The 10,293-nt window shown below is 34.8% G+C and overlaps 1 protein-coding gene across 1 annotated transcript; it reads left to right on the forward strand.

Annotated features, from left to right (window-relative positions):
- Nucleotides 1-1,472: 1,472 nt before the first annotated feature.
- Nucleotides 1,473-7,126, forward strand: LOC111986110 (jacalin-related lectin 3). The gene is given in 13 exon segments (XM_065765120.1): nucleotides 1,473-1,539; nucleotides 1,797-2,009; nucleotides 3,328-3,675; nucleotides 3,762-3,881; nucleotides 3,955-4,071; nucleotides 4,148-4,270; nucleotides 4,527-4,649; nucleotides 5,088-5,195; nucleotides 5,289-5,525; nucleotides 5,642-5,663; nucleotides 5,666-5,946; nucleotides 6,180-6,431; nucleotides 6,554-7,126. Coding segments are annotated over 13 exon segments (2,253 nt in total). The 5' UTR covers nucleotides 1,473-1,536; the 3' UTR covers nucleotides 6,860-7,126.
- The last annotated feature ends 3,167 nt before the right edge of the window (nucleotides 7,127-10,293 follow it).

Consider the following 10,293-nt stretch of genomic DNA (forward strand, 5'->3'; position numbering starts at 1 on the left):
GGCCATTCTCAATTCATTCTTGGCCCATGTATGCCCATCCACGTTTTACTGTGAATTTATATTTCTAGTCCGTGCGATTGCATTGCAGTAGCATTGTTGGCTTGCATAGTCTTTTTCTTTTAACGATAAATTAAAGACTCCGTTTTTATTTTTTCCTACATTTGTTAATATGGTTTTGTAGTGATAGGTAAGTATAAATATAAAACAAAAGAAGTGTTCAAAAAATATATATATATATATATATATAAAAAAAAAAAAAAAAAAAATTAATACCGCTCCTCCTCCTCCTTTATTTGCAAGAACTAAGAAGACGTGACTATGGTTGATTGGCACTCAGTGCTAACGGGTTTATTTGGACTAGGGTCAAGCCGTACGATCCCGAGTCATCGATATGTTGGGTGGTTTGGGTTTGGCTGTACTTGGGCCATATATTATCCCCATATAAGGATCAATTTATGGCTTTTATGAATTATGATAAGGATGAACCTAAGTTGACCTCATTAAGATCTGAACAAAATAACATATCTTTGATGGCATCTAATCAATTTGATGAAATAAGACCCGTTGATTCTATGAGATTGACAACAAATTAACTCTTACCAAAGAGGAACTTGATTCTATCAAATTGAAAAGGATTCATGCAATAATTCAGATTAAATTTTATAAACTTAAAGGTAGCTAAAAAAAAATCAAAAATTTGAAATCAACACAAAAAATAATTATGAAGTATTTGGTCAAAGCCATTTTAGGATCAAAGTTAATGGTTAAAATCAATTAATTATCAAACTCGCCACGTGATAAATTATGGCAAAAGTTGTGTGATTATTTGTAGTTTTTAGTATTTTTCTTGTTGACACGCGCTAGACTTACTTGATCAGTGATGTGGCATAATGTTTTGACATGGCATTGGCTACGGTCTCTGATGGCACAGCATGATTGACGTGTTAGAATCATGTGGTGACACTTGGCAGAAGGCTTGTGGCTGACGCGTGCTGGAGCATGTTGGCGCTTGGCTTGGTAGACAAAATTTTTAGGGGACGTATTCAGGTTCAGGGTGCCTGTGATCGAGGTCGGTTTAGGTTGATTAGTTCGGACAGTCAGTATAATGTATTATTATATTTGCTGAACCAAATTAATGTTCTAAGTTGCTAACACTCGACAAGAATTCGGATTCTGTCTGGAGATAAAATATAGAGGCAAAAGGTATCAGTAAGTGAAAGCAGGAATTCTTTTCTGCCAAGATGAAACAATTTGATCTACGAAAAAACATATATATATATATACACACACACACACACACACACACAGGTGGTGCCGTTTGGACCATACTTTCTGTGATGATTCTTGCTAGATTGGGTTCTCTCTTTTCATCTCAATAATGGAAAATGGAATAAGCTCCTTCCACTACATAATATTTAAATAACCAATTTCCTCTATAAAGATCTTCCTCTCCATCTGTTTCGCTTGCAATTAATACAAGTACCACATTCTTGTCACTTCCATTCTGTTGTTTCTTCTCATTCTTGGAAAACAATAATGGTAAGTTGATTGATCTTGCTTTACTTACTTTTCCAGCTACCTTTCATTTAGTTCTGAAAGAAGCATTCTTTGGCACTCTCAAAATTTTTTTTTTTCTGACTTTTGAGAACCAATAAAGCTAATCGATCTTCTAAGTAATTTGTCTAGTTACACTAACATTTTTATGCATGCATGTGTTCTTCTTGGTTTTAATTCCTTTCATGCAAATCTTTTTTTTGGCTAAATATGATTGCAAACTGAATATTGTGGTGCTGAAGAATTGTGATGGATATGAGAAAAGCCACATTTCAGTTGGACCATGGGGAGGCCAATGTGGTGGGCGCTGGGATGATGGAGTTTACTGCACTATAAGGCAACTGATAATCAGCCATGGAGCTGCAATCGATTCCATCCGGATTGAGTATGACACCAGGGGTTGCTCAGTGTGGTCGGAGAAGCATGGTGGGAGTGGTGGTACCAAAACAGATAAGGTCAACCTTATCACTCGCCTAAAATAGAATGTTTTGTTATCAAATATATAAATAATTTATGATCAAATCTCAACTATATATTAAGGGAATCAATTAGTGTTAAACCTAATGACGAGAGCAATTATCATAGAACATATACCACATACTTAAATTTTATTGTATGTATGTATTACACATGGTGAAACACTTTGTGATGTTACACAATTTTATAAATTTTTATTGGATTAATATTTTGAATATTTGACCATTAGATATTTTCATCTATATAATATCTAAAAATTAAAGTATAGCATTTATTATTGTTACGATTCTTTTGAGTTACATCAAGTCATCAACATCGCATTTTAGTTAATTTTGGTCAATTTCAATCAACTTAGGTCCATTTGGTCCACTTAGGTATATTTCGTCCAATTTAGTCTACTTAGGTCTATTCAGATCCATTCGGTCCAATTGATACATTTTGGTCCACTTTAGTTTATTTGGTCCATTTTTGACTAATTAGACCTCAAATTGATTCTTATTTGTAGGTTGTCTTTTTCTGTTTTTGACTCAGAAATTCTTTTTTTTTTCTTTTTCTTAATTTTTAGGTTGAAAATTATGCAATTTTATTTTATTTGAGTCAAACTCTTTAATTTTGGGCTAAAAAATACAAACAAAATAAGCATTAAAAATTAAAAATAGAAGCCCTTAAAAAGCAATAAAAATGATAAATATTTAAAAGATAAACTTAAAGTTCAAGTTCCAATAATATAGGCATTATAATTATATTTGGAAATGAAAAAAAATGTTACAATTCTAAATTTATATAATAATTCAAACTTAATGTAACATCTTACATGTATTCCATGGAATGAAGATATACATTTTTTTTATATAAATTCTTGAATATGTTCAAATTAGTCAATCGATTATGGTATATTTAAAAAAAAAAATCATCTTAATAACATCTTTTCCATTTATATAAAACAAAATATTACTATGTAATATGTATTGTTGTTGAATGCAAAATACATTTATATGTTCCATTACATCTTCTCACACATTGCGTGAGTTTGCAACTAATTGTTATTAATATTCACGCCAAATTTGCAATAATAATATTATTGACTATTTGATCTACAATATTATATTTTGTTTATGTTACACACTCTAATTTACACTCCGTAGTTCTTACTTCTCACACACACAATGTTCACCTCTTCAAATTCAAATTCGGTGTCCATATTTTTAAAGAATGTTCATATTTAATACATGATAGTACATGATGTGTACAGAACTTATACAGACAATCACAGTTCTTTTCATATTGTTTTGGCAGATCAAGCTTGACTATCCAGACGAACATCTGATTTCCATTAGTGGCCACTTTGGTAGCATCATTGAATGGGGTCCTCTCATTGTCAGGTCACTCGTGTTAGAAAGTAATAGAAAAAGATATGGACCTTTTGGTATCCAACAAGGAACCCCATTCACATTTCCTGTGACTGGTGGTAAGGTAGTGGGATTCCATGGAAGGAGCAGTTTTTACCTTGATTCTATTGGAGTGTATCTGAAGCCTCTCTTGCAGCATAATAATGGAATCAATGAAAAGTCCAAAGGCTATGACATCTTGGTTGCTGTCAGAGAAAAAATGGGTAATATGTTATTTGAAAATGTGGACAATAAGGTGGGTCACATTCTTCTTATTAAATCATTATAACTTAGACATAAATCTATTTGAATGAACCATACTTAAGATTATAATCTTTCCAGGTTTATACTACTACTGAAGCTGCTAAAGGTTCCTCGTACACTCGACAAACAGCAGGACTAAAAGAAGACTATGCATTCCAACCAAACCGACCTTTTACTGAGTTTGAAACCAATGAAAGGGTGGGTAGCCTTAGCTTCTATAAAAAAAAATTCACAGGTTCAATGACTGAATCGTAATGGAACATTCTTACAGGTGTTTATCACAACCGGAGCTGGGAAAGGATCCTCAAACATGAGACATGCAGTAAAAGAAAAAGATCATATGTTTGCACCTAACGTAGTTTTCAATGAATTTGAAACCAAGGACAAGGTGACTGTTTATTATACATACCGAGCTTCAATGCCAAAATTTAAATGAACCACATTCATATTGTATTATTTTGCAGGTGTTTTTTACTACCGAAGGTGAGAAAGCATCCTCAAACATGAGGCATGCTCGAAGAGAGAAAGAGGACTATTCATTTGTGTCTAACAACCAAGTTTTCAACAATGTTGAAACTATGGACAAGGTGTGTTTTTTATTCTTTGTGTTATGATTTAGTGTTGGAAAGTTCTATGTGACAAATCATGTGTCAAAAAGGGGAGTTATAAGTGCGTTGAAGTTAAACTGAGGATGCTAGTATAAAAGAAAAAGAAGATCATGTGTTTGCACCTAATGTTGTTTTCAATGAATTGAAACCAAGGACAAGGTGACTGTTTATTATACATACTGGGCTTCAATACCAAAATTTTAATGAACCACATTCATATTGTATTACTTTGCAGGTGTTTATTAGTGCCGAAGCTGAGAAAGCATCCTCAAAAATGAGGCAGGCTCGAAGAGAGAAAGAGGACTATTCATTTGTGTCTAATAACCAAGTTTTCAACAATGTTGAAACTACGGACAAGGTGTGTTTTTGATTCTTTGTTTTATGATTAGTGTTTGAAAGTTCCTTGTGATAAATCATGTGTCAAAATCCTTTTACGGTGGGCTTCCTCTTGGTGATGCATGTGCGATTTATAATTGTAAAAAAAGGGTAAAAATACTATAAATTTGACTATAGAACATTTACAAATTGATGTGATAATAAATGTGATTGATTAATGTCACAACATAATAACTCAATGTCATTTTTTTTTTTTTTTTTGTAATTGATGTCACATCAATATGCAAAAATAATGTAGTAAAATTTATAGTTTAGCTAACATTACTTTCATAGGAAATGTTTTACTATTTTGATTTACCTCAGAAATATGTGATAATCAAATTTGATAATTCAAACAATCAGGAGTCAAAACCAGATTTTTCATATTCATACATTTGTATAACCTACAAATATGTTTTAGGTGTTTAGCACTGCTCAAGCTGCCAAGGGTTATTCAAACATGAGGCATAATGAGGATAACATGCCAATATCAAACAAAGTTTTTAGGGAATTTGAAACCAAGGACAAGGTCAGTGATTTTTTTTTTTTTTTTTTGCCTGTTTATCTTTTTATGTTATCATTGTATACATAGATTAACTGAACCATGTGTAAATTCTTCTAGGTGTATACTACTGCCCAGATTGCCAAGGGATCTAAGAGTGTGAGACAAGCTGTATCATATGGACCTTGGGGTGGTAATGGTGGAATGCTATTTGATGATGGACTCTATACAGGTGTTCGGGAGATTCACGTGACACGCTCTGGTGGCCTTGTTTCCATTAGAGTTTGTTATGATCTCAATGGACAAGCCATATGGGGACACAAGAATGGTGGAAATGGAGGACTAAGATTAGACAAGGTTAATAACTAATCAACATTACACAGCTCCAATCTTTGTCTGATAATCTTGATTAAGAGATCTATATAATGCTTTTGTAACAATACACACTTTTCTAATTGTTACTTGTTGAACAGATAACTTTTGACTATCCGCATGAATCTTGACTAACATAAGCGGATATTATGGATCAATGATCTTAAGGGGACCTACAGTTGTCAAGTCCATCACATTTTACACTAACAAGAAGAAGTATGGACCTTTTGGAGATGAACAAGGGGTCCCTTTCTCCTCTGGCTCAAAAGATGGGATTATTGTCGGTTTCCATGGAAGGAAAGGATGGTTTGTGGAGAGTATTGGAGTCCATGTCTTGGAAGGGAAACTGTCACTACCTCGGCCTTCTTATGATGTTACCAACAAGACTGACATCAGAATTTCTGAGGTAAGTACTAAGTACTCCTTCGAAGATTTGAGCATTTTCTCTAACTGTTCTATTCTGCAATTGTCTTCCATAATAATATTGGTCAATTTCGTCCATTTTTAAATGAGACATAGAATGAAGACACATTTCAAACGTGCTCTGATATCATAATAAACTATCACTATTCACTACTCCCAAAAAATTTGAACTATTAGACAATGATGAATTTAATCATTTAACAAGTATTCTAACAGGTGCAAGGACTAGCTCCATGTGGACCAGGGGTTCTCCCTGCTGGAATGGTGAAAGAGCCAGCTCCATATGGACCAGGGCCATGGGGTGGAGATGGTGGAAAGCCCTGGGATGATGGAGTATTCAGTGGGGTCAAGAAGATTTTCCTAACTAGGGGGGAAGCCATTTATTCTATACAATTAGAGTATGATCGCAATGGCCAATCCATGTGGTCAGTTAAACATGGAGCAAACAAGGAGGGCACCTGCCATGTGGTACTATATATATTTCACTACTTACTAGCGCTTACATATATACTAGTCTTCTCAGTTCTTTGCAAACTTCAACATAGAAATGCTGTATGTAACTTTTTTTTTCTTTATGAAAAAACAAACAGGTCCAATTCGAGTACCCACATGAAACCCTTAGCTGCATAAGTGGTTATTATGGCTCTGTTGCTGGAGATGAATGCAAGAAAGCAATAAAATCTCTCACATTTTATACCAATAGAGGGCGCTATGGACCGTATGGGGAGGAGACAGGCATATACTTCACTTCCACAAAGACTGAAGGAAAGATTGTTGGGTTCCATGGAAGAGCTGCATGTTATTTATATGCCATTGGAGTCCATTTGCAACATTGGTCGACTGATCGAGTTGAGCAAGGAACTATCAAAACTATGCTCAACAAGATCTTCACCTAACTTTACCACAGTAGCAGTTCATTCTCACTGGTAATATGGTATGTATGGACAACAAACCAAGTGTCAGCCCAAAATAATTTTCCCAAACGTGCAGTGACAACAATAATATAATAATATAGGTTCTCACTGACAAGGAAGTGATTTTATTTGTTTTTTTCTTCTTATTGTCTTTTATTATTACCACATTTTCAATCAATCGTAGCAATATTCTACGATCTGACTTTTGCTATATAGTATATGAAATATATGATATAATATTGGATATCTTAACACAAAAATTTAAGTTTGTGAGTTTCAGTTAGCTTAATTTGTAAAATTTTTTGTCATCATACAAAAGATCTAAGATTCGAATCCTGCCTACACCAAAAACCAATTAGTTTCTTGGGCTGATAATAAAAAGCAATCATTATGGAGTAAACATTATAACTTAAAATTCCATCATATTTATAAAATTAAAAAAAAAAAAAATTGTCAGTGCAAGGTACTCTGGGTTTCATCACTCAATCAAAGTCCTATATCTCAAAGAATGTTTCCATCAGATTTATCTACAAACTCTATGGGATTAACTTAAATTTGAAAACTAGAGGGAGGAGGACTTACCAATAAGTTGAGAAGGGAAGGCAGCAGTGAGCAGACCAATAGGAGAGATTATTGTAGAACTCGCTTCCCCGTACTAGGTCTTGCTTCATCATAGTGTTTTTACTTATTTCCATTTCTATTATAAATAGTCCAATGCTGCATGATACCCCAGTTATCAGACTAGAATTTCACCCACTGCTTTAGTATTTTCTTAAACTCTTCCTCATAATAATGCTTCCATCAAGCCTGGGCAATTGGTTGCAAACGAGCCACATGATATATAGGACAACCAATTGAATCCGCCTATTTGTGACATCTTGAGATTTTCTTTAGTTGGGCAATGGATATGGAAAAATTTTACACTACCGATGTTGGTTTCACATGAAAAATAAGGTGGTAAGAAGTTCTTAAATCCAGATGCTCTGCATAAGAAGCACATAGAGCAAGTCCAATTTAATTACCATGATTGTCCAAATTTGAAGTAAACTGGATTGTCACTAGGGGCTCATGGTCACTCTGGAGGCTGAATCACTCCAGCATTTCACTTCCAAGAAAACATGAATTTTAGAATAGGCATTGATCAAAGCCCTATGAAGAACCAATATTGTGACTAATGAGTGAAAGTGAAAAAGAGGGAGAGGGAATGGTACTTTTGTTTAATTACCAGCAAGTAGCTTTTGCCAAGGGGAATCTTAGTGTCATCAGTCTCCAATTAATAAAAATAATCTCAGTAATATTTCAACTCCAAACGCCTTATTAGAGTATGACATTTCCTCCAAATCCAAACTAATCAACAGGGTTTCACTTATTTATTTCTCTTAACCTGCCATCATTTAACAGACGGAATCCCAATGTTCAAAAAATCATGAAATTGAAATCGAGTGTCTTAGTTCTTGCTCAAACTGCACCTGATCATGTTGGTACAGAAAACGAAGTGCACATTTCTGCACCCTCACAACTGGCCAATCACTTCCAAATGAAGCCTTAATGTAACTGCACTGATGGTGCAATATATCCTTAAATGGCTTACCTGGTACGTAGGATACCCAAATAAACTCACCTAGACTAAGTAACCATATGATTTCTTCTTCAGTGGTATGACAAACAAGGATTTGATCATTTATACCAGCCACATGCGTTTGAAAATGACAATGTAGGCGGTGAGAAAATTTTGAAAACAAATTGTTAAGGAAGGTAGTTGCATCCCCGTGCATTGAAAAAGATGCATATAGAGCAAATCCCATCCAATTGCTATCACGGAACAAATTTGTTGGTAGGCCAATTGTCACAGAGTGCCCACGACCATGATCAGTGAACCACTCTTGAATTTTTTTCGGAGGGAAACAGGAATTGTACAAAGTGGCCGGATGAAAGTCCTGCAAGATAGAATTAGTGTCCAATTAGAGAGATCTAATTGTATTTCTTAGGATAATGCTATTTGCACAATTACTATAGAATTCTTACCAATGGGCCAGATCTGTGGAATTGATTGGGAGGGTGTGGATCCTCACTAAGCTCCCCCTGAGAAATGGGCAACCTTTGATGGTGTACGTGGTCATGAGAGTTGTTAGTTCCACCGATTTCATTGTAATTAATGAAATGTAAATAGTCACCATATGAGGTTATGCATTGAGTTATTATACGTGTAAACTCTTTGATACTGTGCTGGTATACAAGATTGATCCCACATTTCAGCACAGACAAATCTGGACTATGGCTTAGAAACAAGAATTCAACCCAGGTGCATTGACTCCATTGATGTGAAAGCAACCCGCATGCTATGAATGATACCCAAATGAATGAATGTCCATATAACGAAATTAATTTGTTGTCTTCAGTGATGCTACTGGGAAGTAATGGACCAACGACACCAAATATGGTCTTCAAAAAAATACTGAAGTTATGAGAAATATTCGATTCCAACTTCAAACGAATGTCACTTGGATGATCATGAAATGAAAGAACAACACATAGTGGAAATCCCATCCAATCAGGATTATTATACAAATTCACAGGTAGTCGGATCATCACTGAAGGCCCAGAACTCTGATGGCAGAACCATTGTGGAATTTGACGTCCAGGAAAACAGTGATTAAAAGCACGGCGACTGTTGTAGTGATTCTAAAAGACATGTAAATGTAAACCAAGCTTGACTAAGTTTACTGTATTGGTATTTTAATTGTAATGTTAGTATATCACATATTCTGCACATGTTGTATACTGCACATTTAGCACTCATTGCATATCTTGATTAGCCCTTGATTGTGACAAAAATGAAGCGAAATTTTGGTCATTGATTTTAGTCTAATCAAGGGATACTCATAGGTCAATTGCTGTATCTATATATACTCAGTTATGTTTAGCACCTCATTGTACAGAAAAATATATAGAATCTATTAAGAACAACTTTTGTTCTTTTTCTATTCGTTTATTTTAACTGGATATCAATACGCCATGTTTCCATGGAGCCAAGTCTCTCTACACATGGGCACTCTGATGTTTCTCTCTGCCCATGCAGTATGCCCCCATGGCCCAAGGCCATCCTTGCACATTCCTCCAGTGGGATTAAGCTCTATTCAACCCTCACCCTCCTTGTCATCACCAATAATAATAAAATCATCAACATAAACTATCAACAGGATCTTTCCTCTTTCAGAGGTATTAGAAAACACAGAGTAATCAAAATGGCAACACTACAATCTAAACTTGATCACTGCTTCACTAAACTTACCAAACAGAGCCATAGGAGATTGCTCAAAACCATAGATAGCTTTATGTAGCATACACACCTTCCCGGACTCCCCCTAAGCAACAAACCTTGGTAATTTCTCCATATAAAAATCCATTTTTGACGT

This window comes from Quercus suber, unplaced genomic scaffold, assembly GCF_002906115.3.
Source record: "Quercus suber isolate HL8 unplaced genomic scaffold, Cork oak 2.0 scaffold_608, whole genome shotgun sequence".
Taxonomy (NCBI): domain Eukaryota; kingdom Viridiplantae; phylum Streptophyta; class Magnoliopsida; order Fagales; family Fagaceae; genus Quercus; species Quercus suber.